At 39.2% G+C, this 24,375-nt stretch overlaps 1 protein-coding gene across 1 annotated transcript in view; it reads right to left on the bottom strand.

Annotated features, from left to right (window-relative positions):
• The window catches only part of NDUFS2 (NADH:ubiquinone oxidoreductase core subunit S2), a 488,454-nt gene that overhangs the window by 306,133 nt on the left and 157,946 nt on the right, over nt 1–24,375 (bottom strand). Inside the window, exons 7-9 of the mRNA XM_044089959.1 lie at nt 21,904–21,981; nt 20,954–21,039; nt 6,893–7,012 (exon numbers count right to left, since the gene is read on the bottom strand). Of these exons, the coding sequence (XP_043945894.1) occupies nt 6,893–7,012; nt 20,954–21,039; nt 21,904–21,981 (284 nt within the window). The remainder of the gene's footprint in view (nt 1–6,892; nt 7,013–20,953; nt 21,040–21,903; nt 21,982–24,375) is intronic.

Genomic DNA, 24,375 nt, shown 5'->3' with positions numbered 1-24,375 from the left:
TTTAATCCTAGACACTCTACACTTCCCTCCAGTATTGGGGATGTGTGGAGGAAGTCTGTTTAATCCTAGACACTCTACACTTCCCTCCAGTATTGGGGATGTGTGGAGGAAGTCTGTTTAATCCTAGACACTCTACACTTCCCTCCAGTGTTGGGGATGTGTGGAGGAAGTCTGTTTAATCCTAGACATTGTACACTTCCCCTTCAGTATTGGGGATGTGTGGAGGAAGTCTGTTTAATCCTAGACACTGTACACTTCCCTCCAGTACTGGGGATGTGTGGAGGAAGTCTGTTTAATCCTAGACACTCTACACTTCCCTCCAGCTTCTCTATAGTCTCCTTGGTCATCAGCTTAGTAAGAACCTATAACATCTGAGAAGAATCAACTGCCAGGGGTATAACCACGCCCTGTGCTGCATACATAAAACAAAAGGCAACACACACACACACACACACACACACACACACACACACACACACACACACACACACACACACAGCTTCTCTCCTTTGCTTAAAATCCAGACCATCTCCAAACACAAACACAGACGCAAACACTTTCTGAAAAACATTATCTTCCAATATATGCCTAAACTGTACCAGGTATTAGTTGGCTTCACTCTCAATTGCATCAAATAATTAGCCTGAATACAGATGCGTGAAAAAAAACTGATAAGTTCTCAACTAACTGTGCTTGTGGGACACAGTTCTCATTGCTTCTCAACTAACTGTGCTTGTGGGACAGTTCTCATGGCTTTCATCTCCGATGGATTTATTTTAAAGCCCACTAATTCTCCAAACTCTCGTAGTTCTTGAAAGACAGTTTTCCTCAGGGTTAAACACATATACCAAAAGGTCATCCACATAAAGGGAGGCCTTAAAAGAGAAAAGCTACATTAGAGTTGCAAAAATTAAAAAGAATTTACAAGGCTCCCTGAGATAACATATGTTGTACAAATGAAGGGAACAGATATTTAGTTTAAGGGGTAAGGACAACTCCCTCTGGGAAGGAGGGACAAGTTGACTCCCACGGCCAAGTGTACCTCTGTTGAATGAGTTTCAGCAACCATATGTTAAACAATCTGGTACCACAAATGAAGAGGCAGACATGGAGAAAGGGAGAGAATGCCAGGGTGAGGAAGCCTGAAGAGGCAAACAGTCACTCTGAGTTACTGGCTGTCCATTCGTCTGAGAAGTGTTCCCTTTCTTTATGGAGTCTCTTTGCCATAACTTTTTAAACTCCTGTTTACTGACACAGCTTCTTAATTGTTCTTTGAAAAAAGGGAGCTGGGGTAGAAGGAAAATAAGGTTGAAAGATTGGTTCATCAACCCCCACCCTCACGTTCTTAATCATCTTAGCCACTGAAGGGCCATACAGAACTTTTGTCCACGGGGACAACTTAAAATGTCAGTTTTAAAATCCTCAGGAGGATTCTGAAGATGAAATCTTTTCATGCCCGACCCAGAAGCAGCAGCTTCACATGATGACTAAGGCATGTTTAATCTTATGAAAAGCAAATACAAAACAGGCATTCAAAGACTTTTTCACCTGAGAAAGGGAAGGTTAACTTAATATTTTTACATTCTCAAAAGATTGGGGGAAGCGGGGAACTAACATGTGACCCTTCCAATTTAAAATTCTAAATGTTAAAAGTTGCAGAATAAACTTGCTTTTCAAATTTGTTTGCCTTCTCATCTTTGTCAGAAGGAATGGGATTTGCATTAGCAACCTGTCTGGCAGAGGAAGGCAATAATCATAGGATGTCCTTTAGGATAAGAAAAACAAAAGTTATGTATGTACCATAACAACAGATCCATGTTGTCCGTTTCAACCTGTGGGCTACTGGATCCAATACTGGTCTGTCCAACAGACTTCAGCTCTCTGCTTCCTCTACCCATAATACTCTCCTCTCACCTGTTTACTTCAGATTGAGTCTACCCACGCACTGGTCTCAAAAACACAACTTAACAGCAAAAAGCTTCAGGCTGTTAAGACAGAATATGAAGGGAAAAACCTCAACAGCTTAGTCACCCGGTGCCCTGGTCCATATTATCCAATAAGGAAAAGAAAGGAGGGAGGGTTAGTCGAACCGACTGAAATAGGCAACACAGATCTATTGTTATGCTAAGTACATAACTTTCGTATCTGATATCTTCTGTCCAGCTTTAACTCCTGGGACACAATTCCCAGTCACAAAACATTCCGGGGTGGCCCTAAGAACATTTCACAGAATGAGGGCCCTAGACCTTGAATGAACACCCAGTTTGTAATCGGAAACAAAGGTACGAGTACTAGCCCAAGTAGCAGCAGCAGTAATAAATATCAATGGAGGTGCTCTCTGGGGAAAAAGAAGTACAAGTGTGGCCACTGCCCTAGAAGAATGACTTTTAGGCTTAGTTGGTAAGAACCTTCCCTTCAAGTTACACATAAAAGTAAATCAGAAAGCCATTTGGATAGGGTCATTTTTGACACAAGCTTTCTCAGTCTGGCCTTGGAAAAAGATACAAGAGTTGCTCTGACTTCTTAAAAACTTTGGTTCTGTCCAAACAGAAAAACACAACTTTCTATGAACATCCAGACAGTGCAGCAAATACTCCCCTTTAGTGCTAAAATTCAGGAAAAACAGAGGCAAAGTGGATTCTGAAGCTATCTTCATTAAAAAGGATAGATCTGTTCTTAAGGCAACCCTGTCCTTATGAAAAATTATATGGAGGAGCAGGCGATAAAAGCTTGCGGCTCCGAAACTAGTCTTGCAGAAGTGACAACCACCAGAAAGAGAGAGTCTTCCAAGATAGGAACTTCCAGGGTATGGTGGTGGAAGACTCCTAGGGTGGACTGGCCAAAACCTGCAGCATGAACGGCAGATCCCAAGGCAGGACTGGATCTCAGCTTGGAGAATATAACAATGAACTCCACAAAAAGGCCTTTGAAATTTTGAGGACTGCTACTGGAATGTTATCCCTACCAATGTGGAAATTAGAAATTGCTGCCATCTGAACTTTGATAGTAGAACAGCTCAACCCAGAATGAAAAAGCTCAGCAAGGAAGTTTAAAATAGCATCCAGAGAGGCTGAAAAGGGGTCCAGACCCTTAGCCAAGGGCCACACAGCAAAACAATTCTATTTGCCAGCACAGATCTTCTGAGGAGATAAAATATTGATAACTCTGTTAGACAACTTGGAATCTTTGGCCATCATGGGAACTCGAGAAACCATGTGGTTAGTTTGAGGGTATGAAAGATGGGGGGAGGAATCCCCGCTGGATGGGAATGAACACCCAAGATAGGTGCAGAAGGCAGGACCCACAGGAAGGGAACCTAACTTGTTGAGGCAGGAAAAGAGCAATGAGGATGACAGCTGCTCTGCAATAGGCTGCTTTCTAAAGAAATTTTACTAGGAGAGGAGTCAGAGGCTAAACATACAGAAGAATGTCCTTTGGTGACTGTCCCTCAGGAAGGACCAGGGTGTAAAATCTGCTGCGCTTAGTGTTGGATTGGGTGGACAGCAGATCAAAACAGGGAGTGCTCTAGCATCAGAAAATCTGAGCTGTTACTTCTAAATACAAGGACCACTTGCAAGGAAGGATGTCCTTGCTCAAACTGTGTGCCAGAATTTAGATTCTCCAGGAAGTGCACTGCAATCAGAAAACGCCTAGAGGAAATCATGCATTACCACATCCATATGTCTTCTCGACAGACAGGATAACATTGAGCTCTTCCCTACTTGGTGATGTACCAAATTACCAAGATATTGCCTGCTTGAACTGAGATCACACCCTTGGGGAAAAGGTACTGAAAGGCTTGCAATGCTAGGAGGACTGATCTCATCCCCAAGACACTGATGTGCATATTGGCCTCAGATGGTGACTACATTTCTTGAATTGTCTGCCCTTTAAAGTCTCCCTCCTCACTCCTGAAAGGAAGCATCTAAACTACTAGTGGCCTGACACTCGGAAAGGACAAAAGGTTGCCCCGTGCTGTGACAAGAGGGAATTCCAGCCACCATGCAATCAGAGTCCAGCAAGTGTTCAATGCGCACACTTTGAAACCCAAGGGATGGGCTATAGTTCTTTTCACTTTTTTCAGGGAAGCAGTTTTCTTCAAATCCTATCTTCAAAAGGTTCATGAGTTTTGCTTACAGAGTTCAGCCTGGACTTCTACAGTACTCAATCACTAACATCTCAGATGTCCGAGTTCATTTCAGAGAGACTATCTTAATGTGCAACATGGTCTGTTATACATACTCCAATAACATACAGCCGATGTTTTTGAAATTCTGCCCTTATTTTCTCCGAACCAGCAGTCTTGTCCCTAGTTTTCGCCCTCTTTTTTTGCTTTTCTAGTACACTAAGTGGTCTATTAATTTCTTCAGAAGGCCAGACCGATTCTAAGAGTAGCTTATGAACAGCCTTTTTCCTCCAGCATTCATTTTAGACAGGAGACCCACAATTTCTTAAAGTATACAGCTTTTTAACAATGAAATTTTAACTGAGGGCATACTCCATCACAATTTAACACTATTTTTAAAACTTCCTTACAAAGGGGAGTACAGCCCACAAAACAGACGCGGTCAAACCATCTCCATCTTGACCAAGTCCCTCAAAGAATGATTCAGTTCATTTTTTTTTTTTTTTTTTTATACAGACATATTATCAAGCTGCCTGCTTACATCAGACATGTATCTGCTTCATTACAGAAAAAGAACCACTAGCCAAGAACATTCTTTTGTGTTAACATAAAAGCTATACAGCATTCGAAGACAAAGATGGCTGACCAAGAAAACAGAACTTGGCTACATTTAACACAAAACAATATCTGAGCATGTCCATATGCAAGCAGCACTCATCCATACAAATGAATTAATTCACTGCCTTATACTGAGTTACTAAGGGCCTCAAGGACCAATGCACTTACTTCCGAGCTCAGTAAGGTAGGGTGCATGATGACAACGCATACAGACAGGCATATTCTCAAAACGTTTGACTGGCAGCAGCAAACTGGGTAAGCAGCACAGGATAACAAGCTAATGCTGGTCATCAATTTAAAATTTGTATCACGGGATACAAATAAGGAATGCCAGATTTTGAGATCGTGTATGCAACTTCTTGGCTGGAATTCTGGGGAACACTATCCACAGAAGTGGACATATTAACCATGACAGATGCTCTCCTGGCAGAGGTTTTGTCACTTTGTAGTCCCAAAAGTAGTGTGAATCAATCAGTTCACAGTTGTTTAACATGCATTCCAATAAATTAGATTGTTAGGCTTCCAAGTGTAGGCACTGCTGAAAAGAAAAATATGTATACACCCTACTACTCATAATAAAAAAAAAAAAAAAAAAAAAAAAAAAAAAACTTTTAGCTAACTTGTCCCACGGTGGCTGTAACATGTCCCTTGTGAAAAAGTATATTTCAGTTAAATGAAGATCGGTACCAAAATTCATGGTGTACAGCATATTAAAATATTACACGCGTAGTCTTATGGTAGTACACAGGCATAATCATTGCCAGCATAATAAACACATTTTAGATTAATGTTAAGAAAACAAGCGGTGTAAACTGGGAAATGTCAAAATTCCATGGGATATATGAAGTTTTACTACATTTCAAACTTTTGAGTCAACTAGTATGAATACAGAAACATTTTGTAAATAAACAAATGGATTTAACTGAAATTAACCACTCAATTTACTGTAAGGAAATAACTGTTATTAACAGAAAAAAGAAGTGTATAAATGAGCATGTCTGTCATACAATCTGACATTCATCTGAGGGTTGTGCATTTATTACAATTACATTTTAAGAGAAAATCTTTATATAATACTGTACTTCATTTTAAATGATAGGATATTGCAAGCTATGACAAAGTCCAGACACACACACACTAACATTAGTGGTTCTGTCTCAGTTACTTGGCCCTCTAGTGGACTATGGAAGTCAGCAGTGCTGGAGAACAGAAAACGTATTCATATAGGAGCACAAAGAGGTTTAGAAAAGTATCCATCCAGCTAATGGGAAAAAAAATAAAAGCTTCTGTTTTACCTTCAGCTACTTTTTTAAAATAATTTCAGCAGAAGTGCCCTGTTTTTCCAAAAAATAATGAACTCGTAAAGCTTTTTCGCAACATTACAACAATGATGACAACGCTAAGTTGGAAAACCATCTAAAGGATACACAACAGCCATGAACACAATTATTTTAACCTACTGGGTGGGCTGCTAGTCCATAGATACTTTTCAGCCATGACAAAAGCATTACAAACCATATTAAATTTCACAAAATTTACTGAGGTTTATTAACAGCCACAGTTTTACATTTATCTGACATACACATACAAGCATGTAGACATTTAGTAGAAGTCCTGGCAGACACAATGCAGAAATAATTCAGCAGACTCAATGGTGAGCCTATAGCAGTGATCATCTGTTATCTAAAGTAATTTTCTAATTATTTTGCCAGCACCAAAAATGTCACAAGTGCATTTTGGGAACACATGGTTTAATCCTATACATGCAGGGAAGAGACTCTGTATACCTGTATGTACAGAATGCAATACCTGGAATCCACATCAGGACAACGACTGAACATCGACATAATTTACAGGATTAGCAGACACACACCCCCACTCCCCGTCTGCCTTAAAAGAATCTTCTTTCAACAACATTTAACCATAAGCAGCACTTCAGTCCTAACCTGTCTTCATATAGCCATCTTAAGCTCCTTTGTGAGTGTGGAGTAGTATTCCAATTGATTCGAATACCTTCAATAAGTCTTCAAATTATCACACCCTCCCATTAATAAAACACTTAGTCAACATATTTGCAAGTATAAAAATCGATGTAAAACCTCATAACAGCTGAACACACATTTTTTCAGTTTAATTTAAAACACTTACCGGTCATAGCAATCCCCATTGGTACCAATGGGAATGTCAAACTCCACCTGGTCATATACATCATAGGGTTGCACCTTTCTTAGATCCCATTTGATTCCAGAACCTCGAAGCATTACTCCACTGCAAACAAAAAATGGTATTCAGCATAATATAGTTAAAAAAATAGTGTACCAGAAATCACATTCTGTAACCTTAGAGTTACAAGTAGCTACATTTTAACTATTTTTAGGTATTCAACTTTAAAAAAAAAAAAAAGGGCATAACAAGAAACAAATTTGGACCATCTTAAAGATGACATTTCAGAATTTGGCAATAACTCCTGTACCCCCTACTTGGTTCTGAGAATCATGGTTTGATAGGCATTCATACTACACAATTAAGGGAAAAAGCTACAGTTGAGACACTGCTGAACAACTTTTGCTGCATATACGTTTTTTTTTCAACACTTACATTATTAGTGTCAGCACTGTCCCTCCCCCTTAATTTCCACTCCTGTCCAGGTTTTGAAAATGATTGGGAGGGTTAAAGGAGGCATGAGCTCCACCTTCATTAAATGGCACACAAACTTCAGAAAGAGGGGAAAGAAAACAGTGCCATTGTACATTTTAAGTTTTGCATCTGAAAACTTTCGCTCCCCTTTAGTTTGAATATATAACTTGCACTAATAACTTGCTTTGTAACTCGGCAACAAACCATTCCACAGCTCCAAAGCAACTACAAAAAATGCAATCTGTAGAAGTGAGGTGTGCGAATACAATGCTACAAATGTCTTTCAAACAATATCTTGACTTATGCAATGCATGTTAGGGGAAGTAGCTACAGTAAACAGACTAAAATTCCGTCCTCCTTCACAGTCATGAAAAATCTATCTATTGTTGCTGACACATACAATTTTAAATGCCCCCAATTCAAATGACCAATAAATGCATGCTAAAATATAAAAATTACAACTAGGCCAACAATCATAACTAGTGTTGTGCGTTTGAAAAATGGATTTTAAGAAAGCCACCTCAACAGTGAACTTTGTGTAAACTTCCCGATATCCATTTTGAAGACATACAAAATGGTTACTGTCACATGTGCAGTTTAGGATTAAATTATCACTGATGAAGAACTCAAATGTAACATATGCAGTAATCAGTTTATCAAACCAGTCAACTACTTTCAGTGTACAAGCGAAACATACCCAACTTCAAATGAAACAAAATGCATCACTCTAATACTGTCTTATAGTAGTTAGGAGAAAAGTATTTCACAACTACTGATTTCTTGAGATGGGGAAGAGTGCTAAAGAAAATAAATAACCATGGAAATCAGTAATGCAAGGGGAACTGCATTCAGCTACGGGTTACACAGTGATATTAACATAACGGCACTGTGTATGAAAATATATTTGGGATACCAAGTCTCTGAATTTATTTGCCCAATAGTAACACCCCCATAGACACACAACATAATTTATTTAGCTTAACAGAAGTATGTAACCCTGAAAGCAAGAAGGGTGTGATGAATTATGCCTACAGAGTTGAAATGGTTATATTTAAACAACGCAATAAAAGCATAAAGCACCTTACGTGGAGTGTGTGTGTGTGTGTCTGTGTGTGTCTGTGTGTGTGTGTGTGTGTGTGTGTGTGTGTGTGTGTGTGTGTGTATATATATATATATGTATTTACAAAAGCTAATGCATGCAGCACCTTATAAATCAAGTAAATAATTTTGCATTTTGACATTGATAGCACCTGCCTTGTCACGATCCATAATTTTACCTTGGATGCTTTAGAAAAAAATCTTAAGAAATCCACTATAATAAACAATTATGAAATCAAAGGCATACTGCATGAAACACAAGAATGGACTGCCTTTCATATAATTCCTTAGCTGATGTATCAGCTGCTAAATAGCAAACAAATGTGACCATTTTAGAAGAGATTTAAAAGTAAAAAAGCATCTGTTTTAATATTCTTTAAGCACAAGTGTGCTGTCTGCAGTCTGCATATCCTCTCTCTGCATGAATTTCCTCTGGATTCCCCAGTTTCTTCCCACATCTCAAAGGCATGCTATAGGTGAGTTGGCGATCCACAAAGTGTAGAATGTTTCCTGCAATAGGTTGGATCCCCATTCTGGATGACTTTTTCTGCCTTGCACCCAGAGTGCTAGGATCGGCTAGAGCTCCCCTAACTGAACTTGACTAAACAGATTATCAGAGAATAAACAAATATATTTCTGCGAGCAAGCAAAATACTTCTGAATCTTGCTGTTTACAAGATTAAGTACAAATCTCACTGTAACAATCTTGTTATGGGCAGGGTTTCTTAGCATAATAATCAACCTATTTACAGGGTTTCTTAGCATAATAATCAACCCATTTACAAACTGACTAACACTTTTCAAGACATAGAACTAGGCTATATCTCGGCTTGCATTTCTTTCACAACCACATCATCCCCGCCTCTAACAAATGGGTAACATAAACCTTCAGAAATAAAGACAGTGTTCCACACCACAGTAATTCAAGAAAAATTCCATCATACAATGAAGATAAGCTTGACTTATTTTTTATCCTTACATCTTCTAGATGTTTAATGCCCAGAAACTCTTCAGTACCTTTTAAGCTTTTTAATTTCTGATTACTGTCTTGCCACAGATCATCAGTGACTTCAAAGCAAGGGAGGCGTACAGGCAAATAATGAATGGGTGGGGCTAAATGGAACAGGGCAGAGCTGCATTATGATAGGTAAATGATTATTTACCAGTGATCAAACAACAAGGGCAATAAATTTCATCCACAGTACATACTCACTCTAGCCACTTTGATTATGCACACCTAGGGGGTCTGATTGCAATAAACAGTGTGGTTTTAGATGAAATGGACACCTACACAAAGAACTCCATGGCAACCCCAAATGCATACAAGGCTACTTACTTTCTTCCACAGACAATCCTGTACTAAGCAATTATAGCCACAGTGGACTGTGCACACCTCAGGTGGCTTACTGTGATAAAACATAATGGCTATATTAATGTAGTTCAACTTTGTTTCACATAAACAGTAGCCAAAACAACATATCCCAAGCTGATTTACATAAACTACTAATCTAGCAAAGCCAGTATAATTTATTATTGGTTTTGATTTATACTTTGTTGCTTGGGTTAAGTCCAACTATGCCAATGGCCTCTGACTACTCACTTGAGCAAATGACAGCATAGTCAATCACCGACGCCCACAGACAGCCCAACTACTCAGCATTTATTGCAACTTTGTTGACTGTGCGCATTTCAGATGACTGCAATATTAAATAATAGCCATTTTAATGTACTTTAACTCTGTTTCAACAAACAGTAGCCATCACACCATAGTCCAACTTGGGAGTTACTACCCTATGTGGCAGTCTGCAGAAACTGAGTAGAACCCCAAAAGCAAAGCTAATGCCAATATATTAGAATACTTAGATGGCTAAGAAAAATGTATGCAATCTCTTTATATGCACTTGTACACACACACACACATATATATATATATATATATATATATATATATATATATACATACATACATACACACATTTATTCATGTACAGTAAGTGAAATCCCTTTAAAAAAGTCCATCTCAATGTATCATTCTGCAGAAGGGAGTAAGAAGAACAAACAGCCTGAAGCCACAGTCTTCTCAGTCATCAAGGGTTCAGGAGTATAAGCTTTGGGTGTCTATTTCTGGCACTGGTTATCAGACAAAGAACAGGAAGGGAAATTGGAAAGGTTTCAAGTAATCATTAATAATGACAAACTCCCTCATACTGAAAAAAGGCAAAACTGGGTGACAGCTGCATACCTGAATTGACAGTCTACCTCCAGGGTGCCCAATCCCTAGATGAACTTCAGCTGGCAGGCCACCACTGACTTCAGTTTGAAGGCTGACAATAAGTTCCTAAAATAAAATCAAGCCAAAACTAAAGTTCTTACTATCATCTGAGGCAGGATTGAAGGCATAGTTGCTGGCTGTGAGAATGTACAATAAAGTAGAAGCAAACAAAATAGAACTGAAAAATAAATCCTAGAAAAGTTATTTTTAAAAATCTTGGGTCAATGAAGAAAGGAAACTTGTCAACTCTGAAAGGAAAAACACACAGGAGGGTCAGGACTGAGGAATGTCCACCCCTACTAAAAACTCCACCACCACCAAAGAACTTAACTCAAATAATTTGCCTTAACACCAACCAGCACAATGCCAAAACAGCCCCAGTACCAAAGTGGGCTCTGTGCCAACAGTACAACTACAAAGAAGTACCCAGAGAGAGAGAGAGAAACCTCCTCAGAGCAAAGCCACTTGAAGCTGAATGAGAACAAAAGATGTAGACACTGGTAGCTTAGACACCTAGCTTGAGGTTTAGCTCAAACCTTAAGAGGGGAGCAATGTCAAGGACCTCAATGAGAATAATATGGAAGGGCTGCTCCAAGAAGCATCTGCTTTTGGCACTAAAGTCTAAACAGGGAGAACAGAAGACTTCATCTGGGTCAATCCCAACAGACGCCAGACCACAACTGACACTGGAGCCAAATAAGACTGGTGAGAAGGTCCAAGCACGAAAGTTTAATGCAGTTTGGAACAGAAGCATGTCATAAGGGCTGGGGTTGCAATAACAAGCCTAAGACAAATAGTTACCCCTAGCACATTTCACTAGAATGCTCAAAAAGTTAAAGACATACCCACAACTGACACAAGTTGCCGGGTATGAGAGCTGGATGGTGAGAGAATTAAACATTGAACTAGCTCTGTTCAACTCAGAATGGGAAACCTGGAGCTCAAAGCAAGTTATGGACAGATAAACACAGGCCTCTACACATGTAATAAGACTAAGGGAATACTGTGAAAGAAAAAGGTGGGGGAAAACTGTCTTTTCTTAAGCATTAACACTAGAATCCAAGCAAAATAATACAAGACAGGAATACAAGCCACCACAATCTCCAATAAGCAAACAGATTTGATCACAATGGATGGTGAAGCCAGAACTGGATGGGGGGGTGAGAGTGACTAACAGAAAACAAGTTTCTTGTACTCGGAACAAAATATATAGCACTCACTGCAAGTGATAGATAAACAGCAACATCTATAAATGTAATACAGCTACGGAAATATTTGTTAGAAGAAAGGCAGAATCTGAAACAGACTAAAATAAGATTGAACGTTTATGGGGCTCAGAATGGTTTTTTACACATTTAGGTAATTAACCATTTTGCCGACAGAAATGAACACATAAGCAGAACCTAAGGACTGAAAAATGCATTTCTGACCACAACAGTCACTTGCATATATCAAGGTAAAACTAGTTTAAAGAAATTATTTTTTTTATCAAAGTATAAAAGTAATATCTCCTTTGCACTTAAAAACAATAAGAACAAAGAAAAAGTGTGTCTTGTCTGTAAAACAATGAATGGTCTAAAAGGAAGAAACTGGAGAGAAGATCTGTAACGAGAACGAACTACATTAAAATCAAGGATGAAGGGGGGGTTGAAGCAACTGGGAGGCTAAAGCGCTGAATAAAATAGACTTTTACAAATATTCATGCAAAATAACAAAACACTGAATTAGGGGGATTGGGTATGTTTTACATGCCTTAGTTCTGCGTGCTTTGAGTTCTGGAGGTACTGAATGATGGACTGGCTTCTTCCACATCCAAAGCATCTGTCAAATGCACAGCAAGCAGAATCTGGAAGATTTAAAAAAAAAAAAAAAAAAAAAAAGAAAAACCTGAAGTGCAGAATACTCAGACTGCAATTACTCCTTCGATTCTGATTGTAGCATCTAGATGAATGTGCACAAAGTTATTTTCCTTTAATTAACATGATTCACAGTTAAGGGATTTATTTCTTTAGTCTTCCTTGTGTCTGTTTACCCAATAGACATGATTTAAAAAAGCTCAATAGTTTTAAGTGTTCATGCTTTGCAGAGAATGTAGCAGAATCTACGCATTTTTAAGATGAATGTTCTTTTATCTCAAACTGGATTTACCACATTTTAAGTCCACCCATAAAACTGAACAATAGCTAAGCAACTGTGCCTGGTGATTGCTGTAAGGGAAGAAAGGGCCGACTGTACATTCTAAACCTGCAAACTGAACTCCTTGCAGGAGTCTGAGACAATGTTGGTTGCCAAAGTCTTATCAATTTGTTAAAAACAAGAAACCCAGAGGATAAGCTAATATATGAAGTAGAGTCTATCAACCTGCCTTACAAACTTAGGCAATTGACTACAGCTATGGAGAAACAGACAAAGATGCAACTCAAACAGTGTCTCAGTTTCAGACCTCGCTTAAGAGTAACAGTGCGTGTGTAGGTCAGTGGCGGCTGGTGACTTTAATCAAAGGGAGGCTGCAGGAGACAGCTGAATGGGTGGGGTCAATGGGAAGGGGTGTGGCCAACTAGAAAGGAGAGAAACTATGCTCAAAACCACAAAAACTGTAACTTTAATTAAATACACTGCCCTGGGTGCCAAACTGTCATTATGAGAGTCCAATCAAGACAAAATGAAGTGTAGAAGAAAAAAAATATTTCAATGCATTGGCTGCATGACAGCTTACTTAATATCTAGATGGAAACAAAAAGGTTGTGTGAGGCATGAAAAAATTAATTACTTTTTAAATACATTACTGGAATGCCAGTCAAAATCAAGTACAAGAAAAACAAGCAGCACTCAACTCAAACCACTTCTATTTGCACTGCAGTTCTAATTATAATTTATATTCAGCTTGTACCAAGTAACATGCTGAAAGTAGCAATCTATGTGATACCCCCACTTGTAAAAAAGTTTCTTATCCAAAAAAGACCTGCTTCATGGGGAAAACATGATCAAAGTAAAAAATGAAAAACAAACAAGAAACAAGCTCAAGATACACTGATTAAAGGATTACTGCACAGGTTATGGACCACACACGATAGACTGCCATTCTGTTTAGTTTACAGGTAAAGCCTGCAAAGATGACTGCAAGTCTCCAACAAATGTAATGAGCTCCTTAAAATAATGTAATCCTGTCCTTTATTACAAATACTGTCATATGCATTTCAATACCCAATGCTTATATGTTATCTAGTTATGCAAGTATTCTCTGCATGGAAACAGAAAGGCTTTCAATGCTGGCAATTCTTTAACAGTATGCTTATTAAAGCTTACTTGCATCTTACAATCTCAGACAAGCTTACCCGATGGTCATAAATCATTGCTACTTAAACACAGAGCAGTAGGCACTTTTTGAATAATAATAAGCAAAAACCAGAACATTCTGCAAAATCAAGGACAGATGAAAAGCCACTGTAGTACTTGTGTCTACCTTGGATGGGGGGATACTCTGCACATTTACACTGCATAACTGCTCCTTGCCTTGCTTGGACACATCCAGAGTCACTTCATGGGGAAATGGGGTGCAACAAGTATGTCACAATTTGAAATGTCTCTGGCTGACTGTGATGGCCCTCACACATTTTTCATACCTCTCAACCTCAGAGCAAGAAATCTGGACAAAGCCATACATAGAAGTGGGACAAAGGACCAAAAATAAGGACAATTTTTAAATATTGCTCTTATAAACTTAGAAAGATAATAGAATAGTAGGTCTATTAGTATGAATTTCCTGAAGGGTATGAAATCTGAAACTCAAATGTCTGTCATTATTTTCTAACTTCAGTCTTTAATGATTTGCCACTAATTTGCCAAAAAAATGTAATTTTATGAAAAACTACCAAAAATGTGATGCAAAAATATAAAATAGCCACACAATACAGCTGGGAACCTGTCAAAGAAGGGACACCTTTTTAATAATAGTATTGCTAACTTGAGCAGCTGACAAAATAAAAGAATCTACATGCATTTCTGAAATAAAAGTCATCTGTAACTCTGATTATTACAGTTATTTATTAATTGTAAATCCTCCACATTTTCTTCCAAAATTGCCATTTTGTGGAGGGATTATTAGGGGAAGAGCAACATTTTGATCCAAAATCGGGGACAGTTGGGAGGTTTGGATATGCCTAATTCTATAAAGCAATTTATTTGCACGTACCTCTCAACCTGTTAATGCAGGAAATCTGGACAAGGCCAAATATAAACATATAAACAGTACTAAAAATTGCTCTTGTATAAACTGAGATAATTCTAACAGGTCTTGCTTTAAGCATGCATTTTTCTGAAGGTTATGAAGTCTGAAACTCAGTGTCTTGTCATTATTTAGTGACTTAATTCCTAAATGATTTGCCAGAAAACCACAATTTTTATGAGGAACAAATCAAAAATAAGAAGGAAAAATCTATTCATTCTGCAAAAATATAGGCAGTTGAGAGGTACAGTTCAGCTGGGGCTGTCTGTGCTTGCCGCCCTTCCCCGCTCACAAAATCATGGTCGAATGGATGCCCCCCCCCCCCCCCCGCAGCCATTCAATGAACCATTACTTGGCTATTTCACCCCATTTACCATAAACACTAATGTGCATACTGCTTTACTTTTGTGATGATTTGGACTTCATTTTAAAGCTTTATTTTGCATTTTACAGCACAAACACTAACAGATATCTGCTAAACAAAACAATGCAGTCTCACAATGACAACAGACTTACCATTAAAACTTCTCTGCCCTTGAAACTCGCATTCATTGAAACCTACATTCAAAGAAAGTTTTTTGCCAGTGGCAGATGAAGATCAACTTTGGGGCTGTTTTCAAATCACAGGCCCCTTGCACACGAAACATACACATGCTCTTTGATACACCTTCCTGATTGTATTAAATTATATTCCTAGTACAATACAGCACAGCTTTAGAGGGCATTTTAAATTTGTTTTGAACATTTTTCCAGTAAACAATGAAACAAAATGCATGCACCAATAATGACAAAACTGCCCAATTCAGAACATTTCCATCATAAAAGTCTACTCAAACTTCTACAGTCCACCAGTATCAGTAAATATGCACAATCTCTAAAGAAGTAAAAGTCATCTAAGTGATTCCACATTAGAGACATTTGTAACTAATGAAGAGGTTGCTGCTAGCAAACAACTTTATATTTCATTGTTTCATCTACAAATAAAGTGTCTGTTGCCCTTGAAGAATAAATTGCCTATATTACACTAAAAAAAAATAAGCTAGTAATATCGCAATAGGGAATTGATGGCAAATTGATAACAGGGTCATAGTTACTAGGTATCTTCTCCAAAAAGGACTGCAGCATCCACCCCCTTTGCAACACAGTACAGTATTAGCAATGCATCTACCTACAGTGGGAGTAGAACCCACAGCCTTCTGCATCAAAAGCAAGTACACTACCTGCTGTGCTATTAACAATGCAAGCAGACTCAGCAAAAGCAGCACTAAACTTTTGCTCCCCTGCAGCTCCCAGCTCCTTGTAAAATCTACTCAACACTCCGTTGTATCTCTGAACTTTGCAGCACAAGAAATTTGGAAAAAAACAAAATTTATTGGGAGAGGGGGACAAAAGCCCAAAAAACAGGGACACGTTTTAAACATTTCTCGTATAACGTTGGAAAGTTGCTAGAATAAAATGCTGTGTTACCACCATACACTTCACTGCCAAGTCTTGAACCCAGGACAGTGTGCAAAACAGTCAGAGCAACATACCACTATGCCAAATCAGCTGTTTTGTGAAAGAGAGGAAGACTGAAACTTAAATGGCTACCATTTAGTGAATTCAGTCCTCACCATAGCGGTCAACCTCTTAGCACAGAACACCTGAACAAAGCCAATAATGGGGGAATACAGCCCCCAAACACATTCAGTGAATTCAGTTCTTAACACAGCTCTCAACCTCTTAGCAAAAAACACCAGGACAAAGCCAGTAATGGGGGAATACAGCCCCCAAACATATTCAGTGAATTCAGTTCTTACCATAGCTCTCAACCTTAGCAGAAAAAACCTGGACAAAGCCAATAATGGGGGGAATACAGTCCCTAAAATAGGGACAAATTTCAAATATCCATCTTACAAACTTAGAAAATTGCTAGAATGAAAGGTTTTGTGTTGCCATGTACTTTCTGAAGAATGAAGTTGGTAATTCAAATGCTTGTCATTTTTATTTTAACATTTGTTAACCAGGAATGTCTGACTTGGAACAAAAGCCAAGTTTCAGCACAGGCCCAGGGAGGAACACTCCAGACACATCTTTGTAAGTGGGAGGACACCAGAGCACCCAGAGGAAACCCACACAAACACAGGGAGGACATGCAGACTCCACACAGAAGGCACCCCAGCCAAGAATCAAACCAGATAACCTGTAGCTGTCAGGCAACAATGCTACCACTGCACTACCAACTGTGTAAATACACAAAAATATAGAAACCACAGATTTTATGAGGAACAGAACAAATATGAGGCAAAAATCTGCAATTTTTTTACAAATGGTGGTGGGTCAGGCTCTTGCCACCTGGGCCCAAGGTACAGGGGCTCAAAGCCTGTTGTATTCTCTATCCACCACCATGACATTAACTTGCATTTTCTGAAACTTAAATATTTGTCATTGTTATTTAGTCATTTGCAAGAAAACCACATTTTCAGGACAAGAATGGCAAAATATAAGAGACAAAAATGTGGACATTCTGCGAAATTGAGAGGTATGCCCTCCCATGTCTGTGTGGATTTGCACAGGGGGGGGGGTCCTCCAGTTTCTTTCCACATCAAGATGGACCACCAGTATGTGAACTAGTCATTTTCTAAAACCAAAGATGTGTGCGTGCTGGGAATGTGTGTGCACGTGAAACTTGTAATGGTCAGCCATCCCATTTAGCCCCATTTCTCTGCTTTATCCCAACTGCTTGCCTGCCTCTACCACCACGGCTCTAAACAGTATAAACCTGGTCTTGGAGAGTGAACCAGCACGTCATTTTACTTCATAGATTTCAGTTCTACACTGAAGGGATGTCGCTATAGTTGTCATCTTTTTAAATGCCTTAAGTGGGACTTTTTTTACAAACTTTTTGCAGGACAAAACATACCCAAAAAGCATAGGACAGAGCTTCACATTTTTGCCAACAAAAAGGCTTATTCCTATAGAATTCGAGTTGCTTATGCCACTTCATATGACATTTGGACGTTTCAGACAATTGGGTATTTCAGATACAAAATAACTATTTTATACAACTAAAAAAACACACCTTCCTTACTAGAGGCTTCAGTCCACCAGGAAAACTGCAATTAAATGTAAAACACTTGTAGTCCAAGAAACGGCAGGTAGTTCCAGTGTAAAAAAACTCTTTATTCAACCACAGATGTATAAGCTTTTTCACAGATGACTTCTGCTTCTTCAGATACAAATGCATGCTGTCTACTATGTATCTTATATACCTTGAACCAACTAAGTCACAATCATCTTAAACAAACATCCTTCATTGTAAATAATATAATGCATAACAAACACATGCATAAAAAATGCACACAAATATACAGACATAAAATTGTGCTCAGATGTAAACGTATACCATTAAAAATCTCTAATACTTAATGTAAATAATGTCATAAAATTACAACATTTCATTTATTCAATGGTCTTGCTTTAAGTTTTGGTCTTATGGGTATCCTATCGTTTAACCCATGCCCAGAATCTGCTTTCAGTCTTATAATCCATTTTGCCTCAAGCTGTTCTGTCTCGTTTCTAATGTCCCCCATTCTGATGTCATATATTTTACCTATAAATAAAAAAGTAAAATTGTGTGTTGTCATTCACTCTAATATGTTTAGATAATGCATTAAACGTCACTTTTTTTCTGCATCTGGTATATGTGTACCTCGATACGATCTCCAAGGGCTCTGTTTTTCCCACATAGAAACAAAAACATACTGAACACTGGGCTAAATAATATGTTCTGAAGCACATGTACCTGAAATGTTAAATACATATTCCCTGCCTGTGTCAGGATGTAAAAACTTATTACTGTTACTTACATATTTACACACAGAACATCTCCCACAAGGACAAGTCTGCCCATCCCTTTTCCTTATATTTTCATTCTTAAAATAACAGTCTTCTCTTTAAACAGTGCATATTCTTATGTGCAAAACTTGGTCTAGGTTCTAGTAAAGAACTAATCGCTTTATCGGTCATCATAATTTCCCAGTGCTTCTCAATTATATTTTTATACAGCCTCACATCAGTGGAATAAAATGTGTTTTTTGTGTGTTTGTTATGCATTATATGTTTTAGAATCATATTTTCATAGTGAAGGACTGAATATTTTTACTTAATGAAGGATGTTTCTTTAAGATGATTGTGACTTAGTTGGTTCAAGGTATATAAGATACATAGTAGACAGCATGCATTTCTATCTAAAGAAGCAGGAGTTATCTGTGATTGAATAAAGAAGAGTTTTTTTTACACTGGAACTACCTGCCATTTCTTGGACTACAAGTGTTTCACATGTTTTATACAACTATTAAAGAAAATTTTGGAAATATTTTTTCCGAAAATCTCAGGACATTTGACATTTTTCCCCGCAGGACACAAGTGCCCAAAAAGGGACAGGTGGTAGGTAGCTGTAAGGCCCTACGTCACAAATTCTGTTTCAAGATTTTTAACTAAAACGCTACTGCACAGAGTGCTGAATTGTTTGTTGTTGTGAGGCATCACTTTTAATCATGCTGTGCGCTTCCTAGTTAACAGTTACTGGCCCCATCTCTTTAATTATGCTGTGCGCTTCCTAGTTAACATAGTTACTGGCCCCATCTTTTTAATCATGCTGTGCGCTTCCTAGTTAACATAGTTACTGGCCCAGTCTCTTTAATCATGCTGTGCGCTTCCTAGTTAACATAGTTAGTGGCCCCTTCTCTTTAATCATGCTGTGCGCTTCCTAGTTAACATAGTTACTGGCCCCGTCTCTTTAATCATGCTGTGCGCTTCCTAGTTAACATAGTTACTGGCCCCGTCTCTTTGTTCCATTTCCTGTGAGGCATTGTTTCACAGCAGACAGCTACTCCATATAACTGAACTTCACACTGATTTGCTATATGCTCCAAGATGTCAAATATGTATTCTGTAACCAAGTGTGCTGTTCTTTGTGCCTTGAACAAAAGTTTGTGTCTGCAAACGAATATTTGTGATACCCATACTTAGACTCAACAAAGAAATAAAGTATTTTGTTTTAAGAAGGAAGTAACACCTTTTCTTAAAACCAAAGTTAACCTGCAGAACTGTGATCATGTATATCTAGACAACACGTTGGAGTGCCCATGCTACTGAGATACAAAAACTATTTTGTCTGTGTTTAACCCCAACTACAAACCCACCAGAGAAAACACACCCACGTCTGCTCTTATCACAACTAATGAAGCCGAGGAAAGACATGGAAGGTTGTAAATAATAAAATTAATAAACATCACAGCTGAAAGAAAGGCAACCGACCTGACGCCAGAGAGAACATGACTGCATTATTTCGAAGTCAGCAAGAACTATAAGAAAGGTGAGACGTGATTGGTGGAGGCAGCTGTCCACACACACACTCCCCAAATTCCTTACTTACTTTAAAGTCTGTAGAATGAAACAGGCAGCCCTTTTCCTTAGTAAACTCCAAAGTCCATAAAACGAGAAGCCTGCGACAAGAGCACACACACACCAGCCAATTTAGTAAACTGCAATGTCTGTAAAACGAGAAGCCCGCGACAAGAGCAAATCCTTCCCGCAAGAGCAGAGCAAGCTGGGTGCTATCCAACCTGTGGATGTTGCAGTCCAATCCCCCTTCCAGTCTATGCAGTTGTAACTGAACAGACTTCTGGGATAGTGCTGCTGAATGCTCTCTTCCTAATCCAGATTGCAGGTGAGACAGTCTGGATTCTGTGTGCATGCTCCAGACTGGTTCACCAGCAGTCTGGATATCAAGAAATGCCGCGAGTGCACATGCACAACTTCATTTTCTTTTCATTTATTAGTTTTTATTTTATTGTAATTTTTTTGTTTTACAGCTGGGGGGCTGCAGTCCAATAGCATGAGCTGCCCCTGGTGTAGGTAGGATAAATTAAAATCTTTTACTCATAGTAAAAAAGAACCCTGATAGTGCATATATACAATGTTATGTGGTTACCTGAACCCATAATTAAGGGCATCTTCTGCTGATACTATCCCAATATCAACAGTCCTTTTCTTCCAGATCCGATTGTTGGTAAGCATCTGAGGTGAGAAGAGAAAAAAAAAATAGGTTACTACAAATTAACTAATAAAAGCAAAGCTGCTTAAAAGTAATTTTATAATGCAGAAAACAGAAGCAAAATGTTCAAGGGAAGACCTTAACGAAATAAACCAGTGACTTCTACAGACTTATGCCCGCTGATGTAAGAAAATGCCAGTGAAAGAGGAACCACTGATGTCAATGTTATGGGCATACTAAAGGGCAGCTTTTAGCAACACCACCACAGACCCATAACTACCATTAAGTGTCACTACATGCTATTATGCAAGTGAGGAAACCAGGAATGGGCTAAGAGGAAGGACTGCAAACAGTAACAAAGATTCATACGTAGTTGACAAGCATGCTGTCCAGGAGACTAATGAGAAGTGTAGCCCAGTTTCTCATTGCCCTAGAGCAAGTGTCTGGTTATGTGACTTGCTCAAGGTCACACAGTACTCAAATGAAGGCTAGGGGAATCTTTTGTACCATAAAAGTACCTCATTAACAGCTCATAGCTTTAATCCTCTGCACCGTATGACTTAAGATATGAACCTTGTACCCTGAACACTCATACACAACTCATTAGCGGACTGCTAGTCCTCTGTACCATCACTACACAAAATACCACCACCCAGATGAGACTCATACGCACAATCCATGGCTTGCAAGGCAAAGATCCATGAAGCCAATGCGCCCTGATATAATGTAATGGTCAAGAAACAGCCATCCCTGTAAATGTGATGTCCCAATATACAACCTTTATGGGACTTGAACCATCAACCTTCAACATGTGCAACCTGAAAGGAACTGAATTAACATGCAACACTACATCGGAAAGATTATAATGGGAGAAAAAAATTCTTTACCTCCTCTACTTCATCAATTCGTATGGAGAAGTTTTTTATGAATTCGTAGATGTCATCCATCAGGCCTAATGGCATATCCTATAACAAAGAAAATCCAGTAAAGGTTAATGGTTAGAAGCCTACACAAGATAAACAAGTTGCCATTTCATTCTCATAAGCTTTGTCCCCAAATCCCACCCCAATCTACGTGTGCCTGTCTCTGTGCCTGTACACTACACTTGATCTTAGCCAAAAGCCGAGAAGCGAACACAGGGATACAGGTCTAGAAGTTAGGAGTCAAGCAATTTGTGTTTTTTGAGTCACTCTGTGTATTTATCTACTGCATTTATACCCACAATTCAACCATGATATTGACTTTGTATACAATATATATATATAGATAGCATTTATCACTCTCTGTATATAATGTCACGTATCTATTGCTCTTCCCCTATGCTGAGATTGAAATGGGTCCGATGGGATCAGTCCTGGGCCGCGACTGAAATGGGTCCGATGGGATCAGTCCTGGGCCGCGACTGAAATGGGTCCGATGGGATCAGTCCTGGGCCGCGACTGAAATGGGTCCGATGGGATCAGTCCTGGGCCGCGACTGAAATGGGTCCGATGGGATCAGTCCTGGGGATCCCTGGGCCGCGACTGAAATGGGTCCGATGGGATCAGTCCTGGGCCGCGACTGAAATGGGTCCGATGGGATCAGTCCTGGGCCGCGACTGAAATGGGTCCGATGGGATCAGTCCTGGGCTGAGACTGAAATGGGTCCGATGGGATCAGTCCTGGGCCGCGACTGAAATGGGTCCGATGGGATCAGTCCTGGGCCGCGACTGAAATGGGTCCGATGGGATCAGTCCTGGGCCGCGACTGAAATGGGTCCGATGGGATCAGTCCTGGGCTGAGACTGAAATGGGTCCGATGGGATCAATGCTCTACCCTGATTAACAAATTCAAAATAAACTAAAATTATTTTTGCATTCCTGTTCTTCAGATGTATGCGAATGCAGAGTGTAGACACATCCATCTGAAGTAACAGGTTCATAGGTTGGTACTAGGCTATCTGCCCTAGGGCCTATACAAACCTAGGCATAACAAATCCCTGGCTATTTCTTCCCACAGTATTTACTTCCCTCATCCTCTTAAAACTCAGTCAGCTTAGCTTTAAATCAATAAATTTAGTTTTGAGAACACTGCCCTGGCTACTTATTGCATTGTAAGTAATGCACCAATATTGACACCTTGCTGACTCTATACAGCAACAGATAATGAACAGTAACAGAAGAACATATTATTATTGTAAGGGGCAAGCTCTCATGCACCCCACACATATGGAAATCTGCTTCTCAAAACCCATTTAATCATAACAATTCAGAGCATGCACAGCTTTTGACTAGAAAGGCTATAAATATTCACTTTTCAACCTGACTTTACAATCTTAAAGCCAGTATAACTCGGTATGGTGGATGAAAGAGGAAAACGGAAGATTACTTGGCAGCACTTTTTCTTTCTTTCTCTCAGGACTGCAGGCAAACATTTAAGTGTGCATTTATCAGACAGTGGAATTTAGCAATGAGTTTGTGCTCCTTCGGAAATATGTCTTATCTACAGAAACACATATTTTACAAATTTATGAATATATATATATATATATATATATATATATTCATAGGTAGGTACTAGGCTATCGGCCCAAGGGCCTCCGTAAGCCTAGCCAACAAGGTTCCCTGGCTTATGCCACCCAAGAAAGTTATTTTCCTGTGCCACTGTCTAGCAGACACCCCGAAGTGATCCCTGGGGTGTATTTTCTATTTCCCATCTACTCATCAAGATTTTTCTTGAAGAGTGCTAATGAAGAACTTTGCCTAACATAGATGGGTAGCCTGTTCCAGAGTATGGGAAGTCTCTGGGACAGGAATCTATCCTTCCAGCATGTCCTGTTTACTGTGGTGACAAGGTTTAGGTCCCTAAGGCGTGTAGCTCGGAGGGATTGGGATTTCTTTAGGTGTAGCATGTCCAACAGCTCTGGGTTTGACATAGCTTTATATGTTAGGCAGAGATCACCTCGGAGTAGGCGATATGCTACGGAGTAAAGCAGGAGTTTTTTGAGGAGGTCAGTGTAGGACATTTGTTTGAGGCCAGTAATCCTCTGTGAGGTACTTCTGTGGCCTTTCCAGCTGCTGCAGATGTCTTGTGAGATACATTCCAAAAGGGGCATTGTACTCTATAATGGGTCTAATGAGTATCGAGTAAAGGGGAACAATGACCTATTTTTTCCTGGATGAGAACCCTTTTATGATGGAGTGTGCCACGTAGAAGGACTTCCTGACTACTGTGGCGATGTGACTATCAAAGGAGAGACTACAGTCCACCTGGGTCCAAAGGTCTCTTACCACACATTCGGTGTTAAGTAGACTGCTGCCTATGTGGTAGTTCGTGGGTACAGAGTTTTTACCAAAGGGGATAACACTGCACTTTTTGGCA

The sequence above is a fragment of the Protopterus annectens genome, chromosome 12.part0, assembly GCF_019279795.1.
Source record: "Protopterus annectens isolate FY-2018-M chromosome 12.part0, PAN1.0, whole genome shotgun sequence".
NCBI lineage: Eukaryota > Metazoa > Chordata > Ceratodontiformes > Protopteridae > Protopterus > Protopterus annectens.
This window is presented reverse-complemented; position numbering and strand designations above follow the sequence as displayed.